Source organism: Sorex araneus, chromosome 3 (assembly GCF_027595985.1).
Source record: "Sorex araneus isolate mSorAra2 chromosome 3, mSorAra2.pri, whole genome shotgun sequence".
NCBI lineage: Eukaryota > Metazoa > Chordata > Mammalia > Eulipotyphla > Soricidae > Sorex > Sorex araneus.
In genome coordinates, this window is record NC_073304.1 from 224,967,535 (window position 1) to 224,995,074 (window position 27,540).

The 27,540-nt window shown below is 58.7% G+C and overlaps 2 protein-coding genes across 2 annotated transcripts in view; one reads left to right on the forward strand and one right to left on the reverse strand.

Annotated features, from left to right (window-relative positions):
* MRC2 (mannose receptor C type 2) overlaps positions 1-3,891 on the forward strand; it is a 48,228-nt gene extending 44,337 nt beyond the window's left edge. The window contains exons 22-30 of the mRNA XM_055131285.1: positions 104-267; positions 438-546; positions 1,157-1,398; positions 1,534-1,702; positions 1,811-1,960; positions 2,166-2,285; positions 2,396-2,575; positions 2,705-2,731; positions 2,844-3,891. Of these exons, the coding sequence (XP_054987260.1) occupies positions 104-267; positions 438-546; positions 1,157-1,398; positions 1,534-1,702; positions 1,811-1,960; positions 2,166-2,285; positions 2,396-2,575; positions 2,705-2,731; positions 2,844-3,067 (1,385 nt within the window). The 3' untranslated portion in view covers positions 3,068-3,891. The remainder of the gene's footprint in view (positions 1-103; positions 268-437; positions 547-1,156; positions 1,399-1,533; positions 1,703-1,810; positions 1,961-2,165; positions 2,286-2,395; positions 2,576-2,704; positions 2,732-2,843) is intronic.
* A 5,480-nt stretch (positions 3,892-9,371) lies between these two features.
* The window catches only part of MARCHF10 (membrane associated ring-CH-type finger 10), a 79,698-nt gene continuing 61,529 nt past the window's right edge, over positions 9,372-27,540 (reverse strand). The window contains exons 9-13 of the mRNA XM_055132268.1: positions 24,915-25,081; positions 21,877-21,986; positions 12,426-12,539; positions 10,360-10,414; positions 9,372-9,430 (exon numbers count right to left, since the gene is read on the reverse strand). Of these exons, the coding sequence (XP_054988243.1) occupies positions 9,372-9,430; positions 10,360-10,414; positions 12,426-12,539; positions 21,877-21,986; positions 24,915-25,081 (505 nt within the window). The remainder of the gene's footprint in view (positions 9,431-10,359; positions 10,415-12,425; positions 12,540-21,876; positions 21,987-24,914; positions 25,082-27,540) is intronic.

The window sequence follows — 27,540 nt, forward strand, 5'->3', positions numbered from 1 at the left end:
GCCGGCCCTCGAGGGCTCCTGGGGGCCTCTGGCAGCGGCTGGGGCACGGCTAGCGAAGGGTCTCCCCGTCACTCACAACTCTCTCTCCCTGGGGACACCGCAGCCTTCATCACCACCAGACTGCCCAATGTGACCTTTGACCTCTGGATCGGTCTCCACGCCTCTCAGAGGGACTTCCAGTGGGTGGGGCAGGAGCCAGTGCTCTATGCCAACTGGGCACCCCTGGAGCCCTCGGGCCCCAGCCCTGCACCCAGCGGCAACATCCCGGTGAGGAAGCGCCTCCCCCCACCCACCCCCAACATGGGCCTTGTCTTCATTCCGGGGTCCCGGTTTCCTCCTGCTGCTGCTTTGCACCTACACAGCCTTCAGAGGCCGTAGCCCACGGGGGTGGGGGGCTCAGTTGCCAGAGCTTCCCTGAGCATCTCCCTCCCCCCCAGACCAGCTGTGCAGTGATCCTGCACAGCCCCTCGGGCCACCTCACCGGCCGCTGGGACGCGCGCAGCTGCATGGAGGAGAAGCACGGCTTCATCTGCCAGAAGGACACAGGTACGAGCCCCTGGGGCTGACTCCAGCAGGCCCGGGCTCGGGGACACCGGTGTGAACCCCAGGAACCCACCCCGACAGGCCCAGGTGTGGGGACACAGGTGTGAGCCCCCAGGAACCCGTCCTGGCAGGCCCAGATGCGGGGACACAGGTGTGAGCCCCAGGAACCCACCCCGATAGGCCCAGGGGACACAGGTGTGAGTCCCAGATACCCACCCGACAGGCCCAGGCGTGGGGACACAGGTGTGAACCCCAGGAGCCCACCCTGACAGGCCCAGGTGAGGGGACACAGGTGTGAACCCCAGGTACCCGTCCTGGCAGGCCCAGGCTCAGAACTGGCCCAGAGTCTCGGGACAGGGAAGGGGTGACCCAGAGGATGGCGAGGGCTGGGAAACAGCAGACAGAATGGCAAGGTGTGCCCAGGGCGAGGAGAGCGGGGTATGCGTGGTGCCGGGGCCCCAGCTCTCTGCCCGGGTTCCTCCCCAGGGCCACCCCAGGCTCTAGCCTGCCTCTGTGTGCACTCAGAGACCCCAAGTTTCCAGAACCAGGGCAGCCACAGGCCGGGGAGTGGGTGAGGGGGCAGCCCGGCCTGAGCCCAGCCCCTTCCCTGCAGACCCCTCTCTGAGTGCCACCCCGGCCGCCGCCGAGGCCCCAGCCCCGGGCGTGGAGCTCTCCTACCTCAACGGCACCTTCCGGCTGCTGCAGAAGCCGCTGCGCTGGCGGGATGCCCTCCTGCTGTGTGAGAGCCACAACTCCAGCCTGGCCCGCGTGCCCGACCCCTACACCCAGGCCTTCCTCACGCAGGCCGCCCGGGGGCTGCGCACCCCGCTCTGGATCGGGCTGGCCAGCGAGGAGGTGGGCTCGGGGCGCCCGACCCGGCGGGGGTGGGGGGGGTGCGTGGGAGTGGGGGCAAGGCTGGCAGCCTCCCCTTCACTCCTTTCCCGCCCTTGGCCGGGGGGTCCCGGGCCCTGACGGCCCCCCTGTGCCCAGGGCTCCCGGCGGTACTCCTGGGTGTCGGAGGAGCCCCTGGGCTACGTGAACTGGCAGGACCGCGAGCCCCAGCACCCGGGGGGCTGCGCCTACATGGACGTGGACGGGGCCTGGCGCACCACTAGCTGTGACACCAAGTTGCAGGGGGCTGTGTGTGGAGTTAACAGTGGTGAGTGACGCCCCCCCACCCCCAAACTCCCAGCCCCTGGGATGGAGGGGGGCGTGGGCGGCCCCCCAGAGAACCACGGGCCACTCCCCCGCTTCGTGCACCCCACAGGGCCCCCTCCGACGCGGAGTGTGAACTACCACGGCAGCTGTCCCCAGAGCCTGGAGGACTCGGCGTGGATCCCCTTTCGGGAGCACTGTTACTCCTTCCACCTGGAGCTGCTCCTGGGCCACAAGGAGGCGCTGCAGCGCTGCGAGAGAGGTGGGTGGTGGTGGGAGGCAGGGAGAGGAGGGGCAGGGCCCGAAGTCAGGCCGGCCATCGCCGTCCTGGTGGCCCAGCCGTGCCCATGGCCCTTGCGCTATGGTCAGCATGCAGAGCCCCCCACCCCGTCCCTCCCTGTACACGCACCCGTCCTCTGGGGGCGGCAAGGGGTGGGGCTCTCCTGACATGGGCCCCCTGTGTCCAGCGGGCGGCGCGGTCCTGTCCATCCGGGATGAGATGGAGAACGTGTTTGTCTGGGAGCATCTGCAGAGCTCCGCGAGCCCGAGTCGGGGGGCCTGGCTGGGCATGAACTTCAACCCCAAAGGTGGGTACCCTGTGTGTAGGGGAGGCGGGGGGGGCGTTGCCCAGTGGGTGCCTACACCTCTTTCCCCCTCCCCCGCCACTGCTCTGGCCATGTGCCCCTGCTCCCCGCAGGAGGCACACTGGTGTGGCAGGACAACAGCGCCGTCAACTACTCCAACTGGGGGCCCCCCGGCCTGGGCCCCAGCATGCTGAGTCACAACAGCTGCTACTGGATCCAGAGCAGCAGCGGGCTGTGGCGACCTGGCGCCTGCAGCAACGTCACCATGGGGGTGGTGTGCAAACTGCCCCGAGGTGAGCACACCCCGAGACGGGCAAGCCAGCCCCCGTCCCTGCGCTCGGGGGGGCTCTCCTGTGTGGTGGGCACAGGGTGGGCGAGCATCCTGCCGGCGTTCACACCCCCGTCCCCCTCTCTCCCCACAGCCCTGGAGAGCAGCTTCTCCCCTTCAGGTGAGCAGGCGTGGGCCGGCCGCCCCCTCCTCTCCCCCCCCCGGACGCTGGGCAGGGTGGGCTGTGGCGAGGCGTCCCCCCCACCCAGAGTCTGTCTGTCCGTCCGCTGCAGCCGCACTCCCTGAGAACCCGGCGGCCCTGGCGGTGGTGCTGATGTCCGTGCTGCTGCTTCTGGCCCTGCTGAGCGCCGCCCTGGTCCTCTACCGCCGGCGAAGGGGCGCGGACCCCGGGGCCTTCGAGGGCGCCCGCTACAGCCGCAGCTCTGCCGGCCCTGGCGAGGCCACCGAGAAGAACATCCTGGTGTCCGACATGGAAATGAACGAGCAGCAGGAGTAGAGCCCAGGGTGGGACATGGGGCCGGGCTGTCCCCACCCACCCACCACCAGTGCAGCGGCCTGAGGAGGGGCGCCCTGGGGAGGCGCAGGTGGGCCCGGCCCCGGTGGGCCGGCCGAGACCTGGCTGAGTGAGTGCAGCGAGGCGTTTCCTGTTTGGGGCTGCCAAGGTCTTGCCACCGGGGCCTGTGCCCTCCACGGGAACCAGAGGCAGGACCGGAGCCCCTGCTGTCTCCCTGCCTGCTGACCTGCGCCCCAGGACCCCTTTCTCAGTACCTAGCTTCAGGGGCCTCCCCGAAACCCCCAGCCAGCCTGTCGCTTCTCCTCCGAAGCCCTCCTTCTGAGCCGGGGTCCTGGGCTCGGGTGGGGGGGATGGAATCAGCCACTCCCATGTCTGTGGGGGGTGGCAGAAGAATCCTGGGCTCAGGCTGAGAACCAGCCACCCCCAGGCTCTCCACAGAGGTGGAGACAGGACTGGGGGGCACCCCAACCTTCGAGGGGTGCCGAAATGGACAGGGGTGTCATCTCCTGCCAGCTTGGGGGAGGCTCTGTCCCTGGAGAGTCCCCTGTGGGGACCCGAGTTAAGGTCTTTAAAGATTTGTTACGGGCCCCGGAGGGGGCTTCTCATGCGGGGGGTCTCAGGAGGAGAAAACGGGGGGAGCTCAGAGGAGACCCACCCTCGAGCCGGGCCCTGAGGGGCTGACCCAGTGCCTTTCACAGTCCCTCTGCGGGACAATATGAGCAGACTCCGAGACACGGTCCTTTCTGGTAGTTCGATGTTTTGTAATGTGCCATTATTGTTAAAAAAGAAAAAGATAAAGAAAAAGAAAGCAAACAAATAAAACACCTTTAAGAGGCTTGAGAGCAAAGGGGTCTGCCCTGGCCGGTGGGCCTGCTGGGTGCATGCTGGCCGGGGTCTTGGCTGCTCGGCCCGAGGTGGGCTTGCTCCAGAGACCCAGCCCGCCACGCTCCTCTGCTTCCTCCGACCCGCTAAGTGCCGTCACCTGCGATTTTCCGCCCCCCAGGACCCCTCTGTAGGCCTCATGCCAGCTGCTGGGAGAAAGTGCAGTGAGTCCTTGGGTGCTCACTGCCCTCCCTGCCTCCAGCCCCCGGCTCCTTCAGCGGGCAGCGAAGGCCTTGCCCGCCTGGGACAGTGCCGGCGTGGGCTGAGCGGGTGGAAGGGCCTTACGAGAGGCCCAGCTGGGCATGGAAACACCAGGACTGTGGGGGTCCTGCCCACTCTGGTGCTGCAGGCTGAGGAAGGGAACTCAGCCGGACCCCTTGGAGGCTGTGGCAGAGCGTGGACATTCTTTGGGGGACCTGAGGTGGCCGTTTGGACGCGGCCCCCGGCTGTAGCAGCTGTGCAGCGTGGACGCGAGTCTGCCTGGACTCTGTTTGCAGTTCTCCAGGCCGCTTCTCTTCAGAGCAGGTACCACTGCCACGGGGTCCGGGCCAGGCAGCTGTGCTGGGTACACCCCCAGGTTTTTGTCCCAACAACGGGGAAGGGGCCGCTTGCTGGACAGGCCCCAGGGGGAGAGAGTGCGTGCATGGCCGGCCGGGCTGAGCCCGTTCCCATTCTCCAGTGAGTTTAGCGCCCCCTGCCTGTGCCAGGCCAGGGTGACTGCGCCTGCTGCCCAGAGCCCACTGCTGACCCTGGGGAGGGAGAGTCACAGGAAGTGGGGTGCAACTGCCCAGCACTGCCTGGAGGTGATGGCCAGGGAGTGTCCGTTTCAAAATTCCTCCAGAAACCCCTTTTCTCCCACCTTTTTCCTTGCCCAAACCCCATTCCCCACCAGAGAGCATTTCAACAGGGCCCTTGGGGCTCCCAGTGCCCTGCCCCTGACTTCTGGCTGTCGGAGGTGGGGGAAGGGTCTGGAGGAAGGTTCTGGATTCTGGGCCCCTCTCTCAGGCTGCAGACTGCATGGTTCTAGAGGGGCCCGTCTGCTATTCTTAATTTTTAAAACTTTTGTTCTGGTTTTGGGGCCACACCCAGTGGTGCTCAGGGCTTACTCCTGACCCTGACTCAGATTACTCGGGGACCATACGGGGTGTCTGGGATCGAACCCGGGTGAGCTGGGTGAAGGCAAGTGCCCTTTCCGCTGTGCTATGGCTCGGCCCAGCTTTTCTTCCTTGTTGTTGGTTTGTGGTGGGGGACCCCAGGGGCTCAGCCTCAACACCTCCGTGTGAGTACCCCACCTCAGCTGCCTTCGAAGCCCCAAGGTGTCCCAGCCCCCAAGGACCCATCTGCCCAGCCCAGGGCTGTCCTGTTGACCCTGGGGCTTTGGGGCTCCCCCAAGGGAACCTCGGAATTACCCAGCTGGCGGCAGGCCTTTCCCTGGCATCTCCGCCAAGCTGGCGCTGGCGTCCCTTACAGAGTCCTGGCAGGGTGGCCTGGCCCAGCGGGCAGCACTCAGAGGCATGGGGGCCAGGAGCCTGCCGGCCACACCACCTGGCATCCTGGAGCTGCCGGCCTGAGGCCACTGCAGGGACAAAGAAAAGAATGAGGTGGGACCCGAGGCAGGCAGGCGGGGGTGGTGAGGGGACCGGAGCTGGAGGGAATAGCAGGCATGAAGGGAGGGTGGCAGATTTTGTCTCTGCTTGAGCCGGGCCATCATCTGCTGCCGATCCCTGGGCCTCTGGGTCTGGCAATGGGCCCTGCTGGTCACCCCGATTCTTGGGACTTCAGGGGTGACCAGAAACCACAGCCCCAGCTTCCACTCAGCACCTTGGTGCCCAGCACTGCCCGGGCCAGCCCCCCACCATGTCTGTATCCTGTTCTGTTTCTCGGGGAACCCTTCTCCAGGTTCCTCCCCGCGCTCACACGTAGTCACATCTGCCTTGCAGCTGTGGGGACGATTAGAGACCAGGCCCCCCAACTCCCGCCACTCGTGCGTCTGCAGGAGGTGGCCCCATGACCAGTGAGACGTGGCGGGCACCGTGCATTATCCTGGCACGTGATCACCAATTGACATTCGAGGTCACGTAGGGGTTGTGGCGCTTGCCTTGCCTGTGGCCAGGCCGGGTTCCAGCCCTGGCCCTGCATACACTCCCCAGAACCCTGGCCACTGCCAAAACACGGCTCTTCACTCCCAAAAACATATATCTGTCATGACACCAGGCCCGAAGACCCCAAGTCCCAGCCACTGTGCCTCAGTTTCTCCATCTTGGTGTCGTTCCCGACTGGACATAGAAAAGTTCTTTCAGCCCCAATCTTCATAGACGGGGCTTGGCCGTGAGCACCCCAGGCCAGGTACTCGGTGATACTCTGACCTCCCCTCCCCGCCTCACGGAGCAGCGCCAGTGTGGGGGTCAGTCCTGGAGTTTCCGAGGTAAACCCCGGCAGTCTCCGCCTGGAGCTGCTCCTACCCGCTCCTCTTCCTGTGGGTCTGGCCCGGGGGAGGTTGAGGCAGCCCTGCTGGATTCCCAGGTGCCACCAGGCCTTTTGGCAGATGTTTTTTGACATTGGCCCCAGGACCTCTGTTAATCTGCAGTCCACTTCAGTTTAAAAGTCAGGGCCCCAGGGGCTGGGCTGTGGCTCAGTGGCCTTACCCTGGACATGCTCACTCTCTGGGCCCTGCACCACTCCGCCCTCCCGCCCCCAAATAAAATCAAGAGCAGTTTTGTCAGAAAGACTTGGGCTTGGGACTGCGTTTGTGCCTGGGGTGCGCTGCTGTCCACACCCCTTTGACTCCGGGGCTCACCGGAGATGGCTCATCTGGGGACCCAGACAGCAGTGCTCTGGGGCTCAACCCTGGCATCGTGGGGGTGGTGCCAGGGTTCCGACTCATTTCCTCACACCCGCCAGGTCAGTGGCTTATCTCTGAGTTATACCCAAGTCAGGGGTCAGTCTGGCAGTGTTCAGGGACTGGGCAGGGTGGACGGCACGCAAGGTCAGTGCCTTAGCCCTGCACTGTCTCCGCCTCAGGAGTGGAGAGATTTCTAACTCGGCTGATTCTTCTGGGCTCTTGGCACAGCTGTTTTGTTTGTTTGGGCGCCACACCCAGCAGTGCTCAGGAATCGCTCTGAGTGGTGCTCAGAGGACCATGTGGTGCTGGGGGTCCAGCCCAGGCCTTCCACGACCTCCCCGGCCCAGCATGGGGGTTTGCACGTACTGAGGGTGGTTCCCGAGTCTGTCTCCTCTCCCCCACCCTACCCCCCCCGCCACAGTTCCCTCGCTGGCCTCTGACCTTCACTCCGAGGCTCCATCTGGACTTGGGGCTTTAAGACATGAAATGGGAGTCCCACCAGATCCTAAGTGAGGGGGACCCGTGGGGGCGGCCGGTCCAGCCCGTCTCAGCCTGTGGGGGTCCTGGACATATCTTCCCCAGGGGAGAGACATGGCGGGCGGGCCCTGGAGCTCTGTGGCCTTCCTGAGGCCTGTGTTCAGGCAGACGGGTGCAAACACGAGACAGAGGTGGTGAAGAAAGAGTTTACTGAGTTCGCAGCGCCGTTCCACTCGGGTGGGGAGGCCTGAACCGGCGCCTCAGCAGGGGGCCTGATGGCCACTGGGCTTGCCAGGGCGGTGGGGCCCCTCGGACTTGGGCGGAGGGGCGGGCCACGAGGCCCCTGCTGTCTGGGCCCGGGCTTGTCTCTGGCCACGGCCCAAGCAGTGTGGCAGCGGCCTCGTGGACACACGGGTGAGTTGGGGGCAGAGGGGGGACGGGGTGGGGGCACTTGAGGGCGTCTGTGGGACGGTCCTCCCCAGCTCCGGCTCTCTTGCTACATGACCCGGCGGTTGCTCGGACGGACCCCGCTTTCCTCTCCCCCCTCGTAGTCTGGAAGGCAAGAGTGTGTCTCAGTCCGGAGGGCCGTGGCCATCTCGGGGTCTGCCGGGGGTGGGGGGGTTGGGGAAAATACGCCAGACGGTGCTTCTCTCCAGGGACAGCGGGGGAACGAGACCCAAGGGCTGGGAACTCCGCACACTGCCCCCCCCACCCCAGCCCGCAGCCTGCCCACGTGGCAGGGGTGCAGGCAAAGGGCTGGAGTAGATCCCCCACCACGCTCCCCCAAACTCCCGCCTCTGAGCCAGCGAGGGGAGTGCAGAGTCTTCGTGGGGGAGGGGGCCTGCGGGGTGGGGGCTCTGCTGGTCAGGGTTTCTTCTCCCGGGAGGGGCCTCACCGGGGCAGGAGCAGTGACACCCACCCCTCCCTGGGCTCTCAGCCTCGCCATTCCTCACCCTTCCACTTTCACTCACAGTGGTGTGTGTGTGTGTGTGTGTGTGTGTGTGTGTGTGTGTGTGGTGAGTATATGTGTGATGAGAATGTGCGTGACAGTGTGTATACGTGAGTGTATGTGATTGTGTGTGTGAGTGTATGTATATGTATGTGGGTGTGAGTGTGTGGAGTGGGCATGAATGAATGTGTATGAGAGTGTGTATATGCGAGCATGTGTATATGTGATAATGTGTGTGTGTGAATGTGTATGTGCGTGTATGTGTGAGTGCATGTATGTGTGCGATTGTGTATATATGTGTGTGTGTGTGTGTGTGTGTGTATGTGTGAGTGTGTGTCGTGCTCTGGCCTGCTCCTTCTCCCGCCCTGTCCACACTGGTCCCCATGGCTCCCAGCCCATTGGGGCTTAGCTGTGGTGACGGTCATTTGTGCCAGTTGGGAAGCAGCTGTCTTTGGTGGCACCTGTGTGTAGTCTGCACTTTAGATACAGGGGAGGGGTACAGCAAGCAGGCTGGCACGGGCGCCACAGGGACACAAAGCTGTTGGCACCCCCCTGTGCCACCTGGTGTGCCCTGGTGCTGAGCCTTCCCTGGCAGGATGGCAGGTCACAGCTGTGACTCAGCTCTGGCGGCAGATCTCAGCCAAACGCTGCCAACCAGGTGAGTCATGCCAGGTGCTGGGGACCCAAGTGTGGCTCGGGGCGGGCACTGGCTCATGATCCACTGGGGCCGCCCTGGCTCCTGGCTGGTGGCCCTGGCAGGAAGCCAGGCAGAGGCTGCAGGCACCAGCTGCCAGGATGGGCCCTTGTGCGGATGCGGGCGCGAGTGGCTGGGCACTGGGGCTGGCTCCTGGGTTAGGATTCCTGGAGAAGGGCGGGGGCAGGGCCCTGGCAGGGAGCACCCCTTTCTAAGCACCCCCCAGGATTGCTTTTCTGCTCCCCAGAGACATTCATTGCCCTGATGTCCCTCTGCACAGCGAACCCCACTGTCCCTCTGCACAGCACCCCTGTGCCCCCCTGCACCGCGTGCCCCCGTGTCCCTCTGCTCAGCGGCCCCCCACCCCGTGCCCCCCCACCCCCCCCCCCCGCTTCCCCGGGGAGGCTCCGGGGCCGCAGTCCGCAGTGCCCCACTTTGGGCACTAGGGGTCGCCCTTGGCCGGCGAGGCCTCTGGATGCGCCCCGAGCAGGTCCCGCGCCGCTGCGGAGAAGGGCGGGAAGGGCGTGGCCGGGCCGGGGACACCTCCGGGTCCTGGCGTGGGGCCGTCCTGAGCTGGGCTCAGCAGCTCTGCAAAGGCGGCGTCCAGACCTGCCGGGCTGCCGGAGCGCGCCCCCCTCCCACCTTCCCCGAGGCTGGATTGAGCCCCTGGGAGGGGGGCGCCGGGACCCCTGCTCTGAGCATGGCCCATGCAGCTGAGCCATAAACAACGGGCTACCTTAGGGTCCGCAGCCTTAACGGGGGCCCCCAGGCCCAGGCTGTCACCCAAAGGATCGAAGGATCTGCATTTATAAGACCCTTTTGTCCCCCACCTCCACATCCCTGTGTAGCCCCAGAGCCCCCAAACACAGGAGCTCTGGCCTGAGGGGAAGTGGGGCAGGGCGCCCCTGTGCTCAATCTCCCCCATCAGCAGTTGTCAAATTGCTCCCAGGAAAGCCTGCGGGGACACAGGAGCCCAGGGAGGTTGAGTGGCACAGCCTCCTGCTAGAATTAGGATCCCCGCCGGACACATGCAGAGCACTGTCCCCCAGAGAAGGCGTTTGGGCAGGCTGGGGATGGGGTGAGGAGTGGGCACACCGGTCTCTGTCACTGGGGCAACTGCCCAGCCACCTGCCTGGGCTGGTGAAAGAAAGTCCAGGTCACTGGCTGGGAGACCCATCTCCCCCCTGCCCCATCAGGCAGCCCCCTCAGAGCTTCTCCAGGTCCCCAGGTAGAGAACCCCAGGGGGCAGGGATCACATGACCGCCTGGGGGGCTTTCTCTTGCTGGCAAGAATTATTAAAATCCTCATCTTGACTTTCCCTCGGGGACTGCCCTTTCCAACAATCGGGTCACTCCTTCCTCCCTGGGGTTCAGCCCAGCGACAGCCAAGGGCGTCAGCGAACCGACACCCTCAAGCCCAGCGGGCCCGACCCCCCAACCTACTTTCATTTTCTTCCGGCCTGGGTTGTGTGTAACTTCTCGACAACTATGAGAAAGGAGACAGTGAGGAATGAGTTGTTTTCCCAAGGCAGCTGGGAACAGCTGGGTGGCCGCCCTGGGTTTGGGGTTGTGCCAGGACTCCCGGATCTCACCTTGAGCAACAGGGGATCGGGGTGAGGCCAGAGGAGCCCGGGCAGAGCTGGTCCTCAGCACCTGCGGGGCTAAGGTCACCTTCACAGAGCAGAAGGGATCTCTCTGGCCGGGTGGCCAGCTTCCTCTTCCTCACAGCCACCCGTGGGGAGCCGCGGGGGTGAAGGGCAACGCTAATTGGCCACTTGCCTCTCCGCTGGCTCTTAAACAAGCGCTTGTGTTCTCGGCCAGGCAGGAAGCAGGAGGTCCACCGAGGCACCCGCTTCCTCTTTGTTCTGGCTTTCTGGCATTTGGAGCCACAATGGGAACCACTGTGCGCCCCCCGTGAACCCATTGTGCTGGGGTCCAGGGTGTGGCCCCCAGACCACTGTCCCCCAGAGGAGGGGCTTTGTGGCAGGCTGGGGCCGGGAACAGGAGCACAGCCCCCCCGCCCCTCCCCCCTTCCCGTCACTGGGGCAAGTGCCAGGTCAGTGTGGAGTCAGCTTGGACCCGGGGTCTCTGTCCGTGCCCTGGATGGACGCGGTGTCTTCCGCAGAAGCTGTCCTGGTGGCGGGCAGTGGGGCAGAGAGACCGGGACGCAGGGCTGAGCTCTGCGAAGGCGCACTGGGGCCGAGACACTCCCCCCGCTGGCCCCTGGAGTAGGGGACTTTCCCCAGCTGGCTTCCTGTATTGGGCACAGTTGGTCCACTGAGGCAAGAGTTTTTGCTTTCGGAGGAAAAGGTCATTCAGTATCCATAGGAGTGAACCGGCGGGGCAGGGGATCCCGGCCAGGGCCTGCCTGTCCCCTGCTTTCACGGGGTGAAGGGGACCCGGAGCACTCTGGGGCCCTAGACCGGGCTAGTGACCCTTCCGGGCTTTCCACAGCTGCCCCCTGCCCCCTAGGGCTCACTCCTGGTGGGGCTTAGAGGACCATATGGGTTGACAGAGTTCGAACCCGGGACATCTGTGTGCAAGGCAAGGGCCCTCCCCACCGTGCTATCTCCAGACCCTAGTTCCCACTTTTTCTCGTGACAAATGACCACAGCACCGGCAAGCGTTATTGCTTGGCTCCACCCCCCCTCCAGATGTCCCCAGACCCCTGATGATGTTCCCTGAACTTCAGGGTAAAAGAGCAGCAGGGGCCCTGGTGTATTTAAGCTGCCTTCTTTGGGACAGTGTGGGTGTGTGCCGCATGGGTGTGTGTTGTGTATGAGTGTGTGTGTGTGAATGTGTGAGTGCATGTAAATGGTATGAGAGTTTAAGTGAGAGTGAATACTTTGAGAGTGTTTGTGTGTGTGCATGTGCACAAGTGTGTGTGAGTATAGGTAAGTGTGTGGGTGAGAGTGTGTGGGTGAGAGTATGGGGGGATGTGGGTGAGTGTGTGGCTGAGGGTGTGTGGGTGAGAGTGTGTGGGTGAGAGTATGGGGGGATGTGGGTGAGTGTGTGGCTGAGGGTGTGTGGGTGAGAGTGTGTGGGGGTGAGTGTGTGGGTGAGAGAGTGCGGGTGAGAGTGAGTGTGGGTGTGAGGGTGAGAGCGTGTGTGGATGCATGAGTCTGCCAATGTGTGTGTGTGAGTGCATATGGTTGGGTTTGAGACTGTGACTGCGTGTGAGAGTGTGAGTGGGTGCGAGTGAGTGTGAGTGTGGTTATGTGTATGTCTGTGAGTGTGTGTGCCCCTGACTCTGCTGAGGGTGTTTTGGTGGACAGCTGGCCATAGGCCCCCTTACTTGGCTGACCACCGACACCTTTACTGACCGCGTATGTTTAATGTGAGCCATTTGGTGGCCGTCACTCTTTGGCCAGAGGGCCAGTGTGCATCCACCCAGCTGCCACTAAGTCTCCGTGCTCACATGGCCCGTGTCCTGTCCCACCAAGTGACCATGGGGCTCTCACCATCTTGCACCCGGGGCCTGGGTCGGCCCGACTTACCCTCTCTATGTTGACGAGGTTCGAGTTAAGTCTCATGAGTGCCGCAAACCTCTGCTCGTAGAGGTGAAGCAGGAGCACCAGGTACAAGCCCGAGTTCATCAGCTGGTTCTGTACCTGCGCAAGGGGGGGATCACTCTGAGGGTCCTCGGTGAAGCTGGCGCAGCGGTGGGTCAGCTAGATGCTTCGTGGGCTGGAGTGCGGCTTATATTCCGGCAGCCCCCGGCCTGGGAGAAGTACCCCCTCAAATATAGGGTTCATAGGCGGGGACGGGCTTGGGAGGAGGAGAAACGGATGGGTGCCCACGGCCCGTGGCCAGGCCTGCCCTGGGCAGGTGCAGAGGCCAGCAGCCACGGGAATCCTTACCCGCCTCAGCCTGAGGGTGCCCTGGAAAAGCTCCAGGCCTGGGGCCGTCAGTCTTCAGTGGGCAGAGCACGTGGGAGGGATGCCCAGTGGGGGAGCTGGCTCAGCAGCAGCAGGGGGGGCGGGGGGATGGGCAGGGGCGCCTCAGGAGGGGGCGTGTGTGGGTGCAGGTCCTCCTGGTGAGGGGTGCTGGGGCTGTGCTCACGGAGGGGGCACAGAGGGAGGTGGGCAGATGTCCCTTCCCTGGGGTGCCTGGACCATCAGGGTCAGGTCTTTGCTCTGGAATTTTCTACAAAAGTGTTGCAGAACTGTGGGGGTTCTGGGGGGTAGAGGGGGGTCTGGATGCCTGGTGTGTGTGAACTGCTGACGCCGGCACAGATGCTGAGACACATGACTGCAGGGCAGCCTGCCCGAGGGGCTGGCCTGGGCCCTAGGGTCCTGCATCAGGGGAGCTTTATTCGCTGAGGTCCCAGTTTGCTTCGTGGTTCTGGTTCATTCCTCACAGAGCCCACCCGACCAGCAGGAGCTCTTTCCAGGTTAGCCAGGGCTGGGGCCTTCCCCCGCTGACTTGTTTTGTACCCCCTGCCCCCATTTTAAAAAGTTTTGGGGTCACACCCGGCGATGCACAGGGGTTACTCCTGGCTCTGCACTCAGGAATTACTTCTGGCGGTGCTCGGGAGACCATATGGGATGCTGGGAATCGAACCTGGGTTGGCTGAGTGCAAGGCAAACGCCCCAGCCACTGTGCTATCGCTCTAGCACCTCTGTACCCCTTTTGGAAGGCCCCTCTCCCACTTCCCTTTCCAGGTGACGTCTTCTTGACCATCGGTCATCCCTGTGAACCGTCACTGTCCCTTCTGTCCACCCTGCTGGCCTTTGTGCGCCTTCGGGCTTTCCTCTGGGTGGGGTCTGTTCCTTTGCTCCATGGGGCGAGGGTGGGCGAGTCTGGCCTGGATGCCTGGGGCTGCTGTGCTGCCAGGCCCGACCCTTGCACTGTCCTGGACTGCCAGGAAGTCAATGACCTCATCCCTGTCTGTCCTGCAGGTGGGTGTGGGGGCTCCCGGGATGGAAGTGTGGGGACTGAGTTCCCAAACGGGAAGACTTGGCATGGTGACCTTATCACCTTCCTCCCATGGGAGTCCGAGGGGCCTCCTGAGCCTGTGTCCCGGGCCCGTCACCCCGAAGCTCAGGAAGCAGGCCCAGAGCATCCTTCCAGGATGAAGCCGCCAAGAAAGGGAGGGGTCCACGGAGCTCTACTTGCTGAACTGGGACAACTCCAAGTCTTGGGGACACAGGCTGAGCGGTGACCTACAGCTCCAGGCCCTTCCACCTTTAACAGCCCCAAGCAGGGGCTGGAGAGATAGGACAGGGGTTAAGGTGCTTGCCTTGCATGTGGCATCCCACGTGGTCCCCTGAGCATTGCCAGGTGTGACCCCTGAATACCATGGGGTGTGGACCAAAAACCAAAATGAAACAGACCAAAAGGCTTTTCCGTCCATTTTCAGTCATGTTCTGGGGCCTTAGCCTGGCCTTAGCCATGAGCAGGCAGAGGAAACTGCTTTATCCAGTCCTTAACCCCCTCTCACCGCGGCCTGGCGCCTTCCTTCAAATCCGAGTCCCTTCTCCTCCTCCTCTGGAGAGCCTTCCTGCTCTCTTGCTTAGTGTCTTCCCGGGCACCAAGCCTGGTATCAGTCACATCCCCTTGGCCTTGGGCATTCATCCCCCGTTAAGCCTCGAAGTGAACCCGATGCTCGATGGCAAATCAATTAGCTGGAACCTGGCACGGAACTATGGGTCTTGTCAGAGCACTCAGGGAAACCGGCTACGTTTATGACTCAGTAAGGCCCGGGGGCATGCAGATGGGGAAATATCCACTAATGTTTTCTGCAGATAATTTGGAGAGTCACTCCTAGCAGACGGCGTCTCCTCTCTGAGCTGTGGGAGGGAACCCGTCACGAAGCCCCATAAATTGCGGCCGGCTCCTCTCTGTATGCCCTCCTTTGCGGGGCGCCTGGCGCAGGGCCGGCCCATCGGAATCTGCGTTTCCGACCATCCCCCTGTGAGGGATCTGACCTATAGGCGGTGACACGTGTTTTTGGGCTCAGCTTTGGAGGGGACTCCCCATCCACCCCTGCTCTGGTCACCCTTGGGAGCCTGTGTGTGGTGTGGGTTGCATTTGGGGGCAGATGTGGAGTGCCCCCCCAACCCTGGTACCCTGGAGTACTAGCCCACTCGTCAGATGTTTCTCTCTCTCCTGCCACCCCTCCCCCACCCCACCCCCCAATTCATTTTGTTCCTATTCACTTCAACCAAGAGCTTGGCTCCGGGTGGAAATTCTCCATCTAACCCACGCAAAGGAGCAAGCAGCCTGGGGTGGGAGTGGGGGTGCTCAGACAAGCTTTGCAGTATGTTCCAGCGACACTCCCCGCTTGGAGGGGGACAAGGGGACAGCAAGTGTCCAAGCACATCTCTCTGTGGCTGAGCCCCAGTGGGGCCGGGCAGCACCCCCTGGGTGGAGCTGGGTGGAGCACCCCCCTCTGCCCTGCACCCCCTTACACCATGGCTAAGGAACCTCACACCCTGCTTCAGCAGAATCTTAACGGTGTGTGGCCTAAGGGGACTCCATTTATAGAAAGGCACGCACCAGCCCTGCCTGCTCCCGCCCTCAAAGCCTTATGGTATCACTGTCATCCCGTTGATCATCGATTTGCTCGAGCGGGCACCAGTAATGTCTCCACTGTGAGACTTGTTACTGTCTTTTTTTTTTTTTTTTGCTTTTTGGGTCACACCTGGCAATGCACAGGGGTTACTCCTGGCTCTGCACTCAGGAATTACGCCTGGCGGTGCTCAGGGGACCATATGGGATGCTGGGAATCGAACCCGGGTCGGCCGTGTGCAAGGCAAATGCCCTCCCCGCTGTACTATCACTCCAGCCCCTTGTTACTGTTTTTGGCATATCAAATATGCCATGGGTAGCTTGCCAGGCTCTGGCATGCGGGCGAGATACTCTCAGTAGCTTGCTGGGCTCTCTCTGAGAGGGGCAGAGGAATCGAACCCAGGGCCAACCGAGTGCAAGGTGAACGCCCTACCCACTGCACTACTGCTCCAGCGTTATGGTAAAATGAGTTTTTAACTGTGGACACGAGGACCTGGGCTCTCCCCAGAACCAGTCACCCCACCCCCAGGCAAGAATCCCAGACACAGTTCAGGTCAGGTGTCTGGATGTGAGATTGGGGATTTTGAAGAAGCCAACCGCCTAATTGCTCCAGGGTCCCTGTGCCCGGGCGTGCCTGCTCAGGGGTGCAGGTGTGGATAGCAGAAGCATCTCACTTGAGGTCAAACAGCAGATTCAACCATGACTTTTGATGCTCGTGGCACCAAGTCTAACTAGCAGGAATCAGAATGGCTAGCGAGGCTCTGTCCAATGCAGTCACTTTTCAATCCAGTGGCCCCCTCCACGCACACCCCCTCTCCCCGCCAAGACCATGCTGCTGATGCATTGGGTCCTGGGTGGGGCCCAAGGATGTCCTCCCCCCCTTAATTTTTTTAATAAAATCATTGTGAGATAAACAGTCGCAAAGCTGTCCGTGATTGGGTTTCATTCATACAGTGTTCCAACACCCGTCCCTTTCCCAGTGCACATTTCCCACCACCGATGTCCCCAGTTTCCTTCCTTCCACCCCCACTTCCAGTCTGTCTCTATGGTAACCACTCTCCCGCCCCCCCCACGCCCCTCTCTCTGGGCATTATGGTTTGCGGTACAGGTACTGACAGGTTATAATGTATATCCCTGTATCTACTTTCAGCACCACTTGGTTCTTGTCCAGAGTGATCATTTCCAACCGTCAAGAATGTCCCTTTCTTGGGGCTGGAGCAATAGCACAGCGGGTAGGGCGTTTGCCTTGCACGTGGCCGACCTGGGTTCAATTCCCAGCATCCCATATGGTCCCCCGAGCACCACTGGGAGTAATTCCTGAGTGCATGAGCCAGGAGTAGTAACCCCTGTGCATCGCTGGGTGTGACCCAAAAACAAACAAACAAAAAAGAATGTCCCTTTTGGGGGCTGGAGCTATAGCACAGCGGGGAGGGCATTTGCCTTGCTCGCAGCTGACCCGGGTTTGATTCCCAGGCACCATCCCATATGGTCCCCTGAGCACTGCCAGGAATAATTCCTGAGTACATAAGCCAGGAGTAACCCCTGTGCATCACCGGATGTGACCCAAAAAGGAAAAAAAAGAAAGAATGTCCCTTTCTAACGAGACCCCAGAGCCGGCCTGGGTAGCACCCATCTGTGAGAACTTCTGCTCTAAGTTGGTGGCTGGTAACTGGTCCCCTAAGCATGGCCAGGAGTGAGCCCTGAGCACTATCGGATGAGGACCCAAACCACTTTAACTGAAAAAGCTAAACTTTCAGGTTATGTGGGTTTTGCTACACTTGCATAAGACATAATACCTGGCCCCCAAGAGGCTTTCTTTCTCGTTCTCTCTCTTCCCCTCCATTTATGCCACTGCTGCCATGCACACACTCCTGCCTGGGATGCTCGCCTGGAGTCTCACCCCCACTTGGGTGGTGCTCACACACACCTGACAGTTTGGTGTGTCTGCAAATGGCTTGTAGCATCAGGTTTGCAAACTGCCTGGTGGCTCAGCTCATAGAGTTGCCAGGATTTGCTACTCGCATATGTCGGACACTCAGGATCTGAACTCATGACCCTACGTTTGCAAGGTAAATGCTCTAAGTCACTGGGTTTATTCCTCAGTGGAGATTTTGATGGTTCTGGGCATAAAACCTAGTTAATCATGCACGTAAGACATGCTCTTTGCCACTGTGCTCATTCCCCAGCCCCAGCTGGATTTATTATTTTGGTTTGGGGCTAGACTCAGCTGTGTTTGGGAATCATAATGGTATCAGGACTAAAACCTAAGACTTTACACATGCAAGGCAAGTGCTCTGCTCTGAGTCACAATCCCATCCTATATTTGGTTTAATTTAAATTTTTGTGTGTGTGTGTGGTGCTGGGGATTGAATTCAGGTCTAATATATGCAAGACATGCACTTAACCATTGAGATAAATCCCAGCCATGTACCAGCATTTTAATGGAAAAACAAAACAAATGGTGCAACTTAATAACAGTTTTAATTATAGAAGTTTTTTTTTTTAATTCAAGGATCAAAAACAAGTCCTCAAGTGATCCAGGGGCCCATATAGTGACTCCCAGGAAACCAGAGCAGTTGGTGCAAGGGCCCTGTGGTGCCAACAAACACCCAGGCCAGCCTAGTAATTCTCAGGAATTCAAGGGCTACATCTGGCAGTGCTCAGTGCTAGGAGCCAAATCAGGGTCAGCCATATGCAAGACAAATGCCTTCATCCCTGTATTAGCTCTTGAGCAATTATAGAAGTTTTGGTTTATGATTTTATAATCAAAGATGAGCAAAATAAAAATCTAAAGGAAGGTGTCTGGAGAGGTAGCACAGTGGGTAGGGTGCTTGCTTGGCATGCGTTCAATGTGGGTTCAATCCCGGATACCCAATTATGGTTCTCCAAGCCCACCAAGAGTGATGCCCAAGCTCAGAGCTAGGAATAAGTCCTGAGCACAGCCAGGTGTGGCCCCCAAACCAAAATAAAAATCGAATGAGAACCTGTGCCACCATAAATGAGTTGGCTGACCGGTTGAGACCCAGTGAAAACTGGATGAGCAGGATTCAGTTTAAGGGTTCCAGAGAGACCCATTTTCTCTGAGAGGGAGTGAACAGCACTGATGATTGGCTGCGATCGTGGGTCCAGATGAGACAAGCTTCGGGAGCTGGGGGCGGGCTCGAATGTGGGGGTGCATGCCAGCCAGGTTTGGGAGGTCTCTCCACTGATGAGCAAAGTGTGTATCCCACCCTTGACCTTGGTGTCTGAGGAGCAGTTGCGGTGGTTGTTATTCTTGGTGAACCTCCCCCAAGTCCTGGGTGACACGGCTCTTTCTGAGACTGTTTGTCACCGTCTTTCGCAGCTGATGGGTCAGCATCCAGGTCTGACCCACGTGGGCCCGCATCAGTTCTGTTCACTCATGCGTGCACATGGTCCTGGGGTGCCACACTTTCTCCCTGGTGTGTCCAGAGGGTGGCCACTGGGTGCCTGGAAGGTGGCTCTTCTTGGTCTCGAGTGTCTTCTCCGCACAGACCCCGATTAGGTAAAGTACCAGCACTTCCTCGGCATCTGGTTCCATAAGCCTAACCCTTCTCTGGCCACGTGTGACATGAGCGTGGAAGTCCAGAGCGCTGGTGTGGCTTCCTCTGGGTGAGATGCTGACGTATGGGGGGGGGGACACTAAGATCTAGGTCCACATCTCAGTTAAAGTCAGGTGCTTTGGGGCTGGGGGAGCTGGAGGTTGCCTCTGGCCATGTGAGTATAAGCCACTGGACAAAGATGCCATTAGTGAGTTCTATGGATATTACAGCGTGGCAGGGGAGAATGCAGGGAAGTGCCCAGGTCCAGTGGGCATGCCCAGGGGCCAGAGTGATAGTACAGTGGGTAGGGGACTTGACTTGCACACCGCTGATCTGGGTTCGATCCCCATATAGCTGCCCGAACACCACCAGGAGTGATCCCTGAGCACCACTGGATGGATATGGCCTCCAAACAAGAACCACTGGGCATTGCCTGGGATGCCTGGTATTTGGGAGGTGGGTACGGTGGGCAGGAGTGGTCCAGGGAAGCTGGTCTCCTCTGGACACATCCTCCCAAGGGCTAATGATGTGCATTTCCTGTAAGAATCCATTCTCTGACGTGCTCCCTGGAATCTGTCACACGCACAGGCTCCTGACCTCCTCAGGCGCTAGAACCTCATTGTATTGCCTCAGAGTCCGAGCCGGGCGATGGCTGATTGATTCGCGACTCTGAGGACAGACAGACTCCCAACACTAGCTTCCTTTCTTGGGGAGCCCTTTTTCCTGTCTTTCCTCCGCTTGCTGCTTCCTGGGCACTGTGGCCACTCCGTCCTGATCTTGGCTGCATGTTCAGTTTCCATTTGGGTGGGAATTTCATTCTCTGGTCCAGCGGCCTGAGGATTTTTGGAAGAGTAGCCACAGATCCACCCGGACTTGCACCCGCGCCATCTTGCCTTGTGTCGAGAAGTGTCTGTGTTCGGGCTTGTCTGTGTCACGGCTCAGGTGGTGCCATCTCTGAAGGATGGTTTTTTATTTGCTGTCACGCCAGAATCCTGCAGGTTTAAAGTGATGCGCTTCACAGAACGATGAGTCAGAATTTATTATTGTTTCCCTGTTTGGTTCTGCTGCCGTAAGGATTGGGCCCCACCCAGGACCTCACAGTGCTTTAGCTGTGAAGCTCCCCCACTCTGGGCTGCAGTGCCCAGGGAGTCTCAGGCTGGGCTATGGGCACCAGGATCCCGTCAGCAGAGCTGCAAGCATCGTTCTGCCATGTAGCGTGGGCCTGGGGCTCAGATTCGGCTCATCAACCTCACACCGAGCTCTCCTGGGACCCCAATCACTTTTCCTAACTTTTTTTCTTTTTCTTTTTTTTTTTTTTGCTTTTTGGGTCACACCTGGCAATGCACAGGGATTAACTCCTGGCTCTGCACTCAGGAATAACTCCTGGTGGTGCTCAGGGGACCATGTGGGATGCTGGGAATCGAACCCAGGTAGGCCGCGTGCAAGGCGAATGCCCTACCCACTGGTGCTATCACTTCAGCCCCAATCACTTTTTATTAGAATCACTGTGGGAGGGGAATGGTGTATAATCTTAAATGATTATAAGAATTAGTTATTTTCATTTGATAATTTTTTGTGGCTTACTAGGTTAACACCAGCCCTGGGAAATGCACCGTGAGTCACAAAGGCAAGCCATGCCTGTGATTCAGAAATTCCTAATGGGTGGCTGGAGCGATAGTACAGTGGGGAGGGTGTTTGCCTTGCATGCAGCTGACCTGGGTTCGATCCCCAGCATCCCCGAGCACCATCAGGAGTAATTCCTGAGTGCAGAGCCAAGAGTAATCCCTGAGCATCACCAGGAGTGACTCAAAATGGCAAAAAAAAAAAAAAAATCCTAGTAGGCACATGAGAGATACAAAAAGAAACCGGTGAAACTCGTTTTAGTAATATGTTGATCTACTATATTCAAATGTTTGTCATCAAAATATGAAATGTATCTAAAGTGGTGATATCGTCCACCCTTTCTTAGTGCCCTTGCGTTGGGTGTCCACTGAATACTTCGAGTCCATGCACATCGGAGCAGCTGCCAGACAGCCACACATGGGCCATGACATCCGTACTGACAAGGCAGCTCTGAATTGAAGGGTGTTCGCCTGTGCATTGGGCAGTTGACTCTTATCCTGAATAGGACAACGTCTTCTCTCCGGCCTGCCTGCCTCGAACAAACTCTTCATGGCAGTGGACATGTAACCCAACGCCATGGAGTGTTCATTCACTAGAAGCCAGAAGAGCCTCCGGGTGCCAAAGCAATGGTCTTGGGCTTGGGGTGCTAGCCCTAGATCCCACGGACCCTGTTTGAATCTCTAGCATCACGTGTGGGTCAGTCCCGAGCACAGAGCCAGGAATAGCTGGTCTGGCCCCCAAAGGAAAACAAAAGCACACCGTAGGTGCGCTGAGAGTGTTTTTATTCTCCTTGAAGCTGTTCCCCAGAGTTATCTGGTGTATAAGTTGGGACCATATCCTCTGGAACTGATCAGGAAAAAAACCAAACTGGAGGTGTTGGTTGTGGTGTTGGTGTCGGGTGACACACTTGGTTGTGTCGCATTAGAGGGCCCTCTGCCACTGAGCCCACCCCCCGGGTGAGAGACCCTGGCTTTATTTTCCTGTTGCTATTCAACCAAGATGGCATCAATAAATTAGGGCGGGGGACTGGCCAGGCTTGGTGACCTTCATGTGTCCACTCAGCCAGAGCGGCTTCCTGCTTTTATCCCCGACAGCTGCTTGGCCAAGTCTTTGCCCCCCTCCAGGGCCCCAATTTAGTGTGAGGCCTGTGTGAGGAGTGAGTCCAACGGTCTCCCCAGCCTCCTCAGCCGTCGGTGCCCTCAGGAAGAGCTGTCACACACCCAGCCAGTGGGCGCAGGGCCGAGCCGCTTACCCGGAACTGCTGGTGCTTCTGGAAGAAATCGGTCATGTTGAAGTTGTCCGGGTCGATGAGCAGGCCTTGCTTACACATCTCGCAGGTCTTCACAGCGCCCAGGTCCGCTCCTGAAACCAGAGAGTCTCTGTGGGTCTGGGGCTTCTCTGTGGCAACACTTGGGGTTGTTGTTGTATTGCCATCGGGAGGGAGCTGTGTGTGTCTGTGTAGGAACTTTTGAGTTGCAGCGACCATTTTTTTTTTTTCTGATGCCGGGCATCAAACCCAGGGTCTCACACAGACAAGGCACCAGCTCTGCCACGGAGCCTCATTCCCAGCCCCTCAGTGGCCTTCTTTTTATTTTTTTAATTTTATTTTTAAAAAGTCTGTAAACTTTTTTTTTGTTCGTTTTTGCTTTGTGGGTCACACCTGGTGATGCACAGGGGTTACTCTTGGTTCATGCACTCAGGAATTACTCCTGACGGTGCTCAGGGGACCATATGGGATGCTGGGAATCGTACCAGGGTTGGCTGCATGCAAGGCAAATGCCCTACTCGCTATCGCCCCAGTTCCTTCTTTTTATTTATTTTTTAGATTTTTAAAAATATTTTTGGGTCACACTCGGCGATGCACAGGGGTTACTCGTGGCTATGCACTCAGGAATTACTCCTGGTGGTGCTCAGGGGACCATATGGGACGCTGAGAATCGAACCCGGGTCGGCCACGTGCCAGGCCAACGCCCTACCCGCTGTGCTATCACTCCAGCCCCCCTTCCTTTTATTTTTATGATTTTATTAAAAAGACTTTTTTTTGAGGGGATGGGGTGGGAGGGGCATACCTGGTAATGCTCAGGGCTTAGTCCTGGCTCTTCCATCAGGAATTACACCTGGCGGTACTTGGAGAACAATGTGGGATGCCAGGGATCGAACCCAGGTCAGGTGCATGTGAGGCCAGCAACTAACCCACTCTACCATCTCTCCAGCAACCCCCCCCAGGAGACTTTGTTTTTGGCTTACACTCGGTGGCGATTGGGGGGGTGTCCTCCCATCCCAGTGCACGGGGTCACTCCAGCCCAGTGAGCTCATTCTCTGGCTGGTGACCTTCTTTTTAAAGCCAACCATCTTCTGGGAAATGACCTTGACTCTGAAACCTGAACCTGTTCCTTGGCACTCCTTTTCATTGCTATGTAAACTTCCCATATAACCCGTGACTCTGGGAGCAGGTCCCGCGCTCTGTTTCAGTATAAACAAAACGCATCGATGCCTACATCCAAATCACCAGCTGGAGGCCCTCGGCCCTGGACAGGTGTCTGCCCGTCGCCATTGGGTTTTCCGTCCACCCGCCAGCTCCAAGCCCAGAAAGTGGGGGTAGGGATGGGTTGTGATGGCACAACTTGCCCTGACACTGCGGTTCCAGAGCCGTGGCCCTCCCTGCATCCTGGGAACACGAGAGGGTCCAGGCCGTGGACGGGACCAGGCCAGCCTTGCATGCGAGCAGACTCTTTCTGGGAAAAGAAACAACAGACGCTTCCTCTGTGACTATTCTATTTTGAAAATGAGCCTCTAGATCAGCATTTTTCGCCCCCCTCTGCTTTTCCTGTGCCCAGAAGTGGCTGGGCCGTCTGCGGCTGTGCCTGTGAGCAAACCTTGCAGCAAACCCGGCACCCTCCCCTGTAGACGCGGGGGCTGCTTTGTGGCAGAGGGTGGCGTTATGGCTGTGCACTTGGAAACACAGGATCCATCCATAATCGGAGATGGGGCTGGTGCAGTTTGCAGAGCCCAGTGCTACCCACCTTTCCCCACTGGAGCTATAAAAAAAAAAAACCCTAAAAAACAATGGAGCATTTCAAAGGACCGGGGTCTGCAGGCTTGCATTAGCCGTATTGTGCTTGCTTGCTTGCTTGCTTGTTCTTTAGTATCCCACCGCAAGGCCCTAGGCTGGGAGGATCTTGCAGAACTCCAATCCTTGCCTGCGTGCTCGTATAAACAGGAACGAGCTGGCATTTACCAGCAGTTATTAGCAGCACTTTCACCACACATTTCATGGGTGATTTTTTTTCCCCCCCTGTGCTAGATGTTTAATTGGTCCAAATTTCTAGTAAGATAAAGCATTGCCTGGCAGAGTCATTAACGGTGATGACAGCCAGCATTCTCTTTGCTCTCTGAAGGCCTGAGTGTTCTGGGATGGGTTGGGGGCGGTGCATCCAGGCCCCACTGTGGGGGGCTGCCCGCAGGGGAAAGGTCCTAGGCTGCAATGATGTGGGGGGTGGGGAGGGGGAAGAAGTAGGGAGAGGGGGAAGAATGGGATCTGCTCAGGGCTAAAGCACTTCAAGAGAGCTGGGTCCGAGACAGCAGTTTGCTCTGTGCCTGGATGTCTGCGGGTGCCCAGTCTTTCATCCCTAAGATGAGCTTTGTTTGTTTGCTCGGTTCCCGCCCCCCGCCCCCCCCCCCCCCCCCCGCAACAACTGAGGCCTCTGAGGCCTCACACTGGGAAGTCAAGTGCTCCAGCTCTCGGCTCCAACCCCGGCCACCCAAAACCCTGTTTTAAAGGAATCTCCTGCTCTGCCGAGAAAACCAGGGGTCGGCCTGGGGAGTGGGCTGCCGTCAGGGAGGATGGGGCTTCCCCCCAGGTGCGAAGCCAGCTCTGGGGTGGGTCATCCCAGCAGGGCCTGGGAGCCAGGTGGCTCCTCCCCTCTTGGCCCTCCTGCAGAGAAGCGGCTTTGCCGGGTGACCCCCCACCCCCAGCCTCCCCCCACAAGAGAAGGGAATCAGAACAGCATGGCTGGCATCTCTGGTTTGACCACTGAGCATCCCGGTCTCCTTCCTCCCGGGAGGTCAACGTGGCTTCTCTGGTCAGGCCTCCTCCGGCCTGGGTAGAGATCAGCTGCCTTTGATTCGGGAATCCTCTCTCCATTTGGGGGATAAAAATAAGTCCCTCCCCTCCCCTAATCTGCCACAGAGCGGACTCTTGTGGGGGCTGTGGGCAGGCGAGCTCGGAAGGAGGGTCTGCGGCTGTCGGCTTGTCGGGCCGGGCCCACCCGCGCTCCCGTCCCCACCTACCTGATGTTATTTTCACTTTGAGCCACGTTTTCAGGCACTCTTGGTGAACAAACTGCAGGCTTCCCACACAGGCACACGGCTCCAGGAGGGGGTTGGCTGGGGACCCTCCGGGGATCTGGCAGATACGGCACAAGTCTCCCTCCTCTTCGGAGTCCTCCTCCAGGAGACTAAGGGACAAGCAAGCCCCGGGGACCAGGAGTCACACAGTGCTCCTGGGTGTGTCGGGGGAAGGTCCGGTGGTCTCCCCCCACCTCCTGCCAGGGCTCCCCACCCCCAGCTGCTCCCTTGGACCCTCCTGGGTCCTCCGTGGGTGGCTACCGCTCGCACCACACCCGTTCTTCCATCAGGCTACGACCCTGACAGCCCACACGGCGCCCACAGACGGAGGGCAGGGCCTCTGCATGGACAGTGGAAACTGTCCATCCCCCCTGCTGCCCCCGCCCCTGCCGAGGTGGCTCTGAAGGTGTGGACGCTGTGATGATGGGTGCGTGGCCAGAGGCCGGCTGGAGGCCTGCCCCCAGAATGCGTGATGTGAGCGCACAAATGACTGAGCCTTCCCACACCCCACCATTGTCATCAGTGTGCCCACGGAGACGCTCACCCTCCTGAACTGCCCACTCGGAGGTGCCCCGGACAGGCCAGAGGCGAGGCCAGAGGAGACCCTGCTCACGCACCATGGTAGGCGCCAGGGTCCGGCGGGGGGTTTACACAGACGCCTCGAAGCAGAGGCTGGTTGCGATGCGTGGTGAAGTATGGGCCCAAGCTCACCCACCGCTTCACGCTCACCGCAGGTGACGTCGGCGCCTTAGGATGTACGCTCCCACCACCGACGGGCATGGGGCGGGGGAGACTGTGCGTGAACGTCTTTGTGTGGAGTAAGTGGGGAGGGCAGGACAGTAGGTGGATCTGGAGGAGGGCGGGTTTTAAGAAGCCCCAGGGATGTCTTTGGTTCTTTTGTTTCTCTTCTGGGTCCCACGCAGGGTGCTCAGCGGCTATTCTGGGCTCAGTGCTTGGGCGTCACTGCTGACGACGCTCAGGGAACAGAACCTGGACCTCCTAACGCAGAGCAGCGGCTCCTCCCGCCTGTTGAGCCCTCTCCCCGGTCCTATTTTTGGTGCTTTAGTATTGTCAAGGGATGAGGAAATGTCTGGTCCAGGAAAGGGAACCCAGGAGAGGAGGAAGCTTCTGCCTCTGAGAAAAGGAAGTTGGAGGAAAAGGGGCGGAAGCGTCTGTCGTTTCTCTGTCAGGGGTGCAAACCCAGGGAGAGCTAATGCCATGCTTGCCCCTCTCTCTGCGAGATCTCAGCACCTTCCAGAACAATCTAGAGGGTTCGTTTATTTAACTGCAGTGAAAGTCCCAGCTAACCGACTCTTATGTGCAAGAACCAAGGACTCTTTGGGAACCGAGTGGAGAGGGTGACTTTAGACCCTCAGTATGAGAACTGCAGATATTATGATAATGTGGAAGGTTAGGGACAAACAGAAAGACCAAGAGGACGGAATAGAAAGCTGAGGTAGGCCTAGTTAAAAGTTATGTGACAGAGGGGGAAGGCTCTGGGGGCTGGCAGGGAAGAGGCCTGGGAACATAGGCTGTTTGTAGGTGTCCTTTGTACCACTGAGATCGCAATGCTTTATGCTTTATTTTTTTAGTTTTAATTATTATTATTATTTTTCTTTGCTTTTTGGGTCACACCCAGCGATGCTCAGGTTACTCCTGGTTCTACACTCAGGAATTACTCCTGGCTGTGCTTGGAGGACCCTATGGGATGCTGGGGATCGAATTCCCGGTTGGCCTAGTGCAAGGCAAACGCCCTCGCTCCAGCACCCTTGCTTTATACTTTAGCTCCAAACTGTAGCTGATACTGAGTTCCAAGTTTCCAAAGTAAAGCTGCAGAGACTTTAGGAGGAAATAGCCAAGACTCTTACAATCATCCCAGGTTGTCTTGAGACAGATACAAATCACACAATCCATAAAGAAAGTGGATACATGTGACGGCATTAAAAGCCAAGAGTTTATTTTCATTAGAAGCCATCAAGAAAGAGAAAGACAAACGACAAATTGGGAAACAAGAGTTCACATGACTGTCAAAGGATTAGATCAGAAGCCAGAGTATATAAATGGCTCGTAAAATAAAGGGGAAATGTTCGAGAAGAAAAATGAGCAAAAGATCTAAGCATTTTGCAGGGAAGGAAACACAGATGGTCATTTAACATTTAAAAGAGCACATAAAATGCCTAACCTCATTAACAGTCAGGAAAATGTAAATTCAAGTCACAATCTCATTTTCTCCCATCAGACTGGCAAAAATGTGAAAAGCCAATCAACGCAAGTGCTGGCAAAGGTGCACGGCAGGGCGTCACCGAGGAGAGGATAAATTGGAGATCTTCAGTGGGCTGTTGCCCCACGCCAGCAAAGTCCTAGATAAATATCCCAGAGAACTCTTTCCAAGCGCACCTAGGGACATTTACAGGAGTGTTCATGAGCTCTGGCCTGCAGGAAACAGGAAAGAATCCAAGTGTCCACTGGCAGGAAAAATGACTAAATTGTGGCACATTCCTATAATGAAATACTTTGTAGCAGTGGAAGTGAATGAATTAAAGCCGTAAATATCAACAAGCTTGCATCT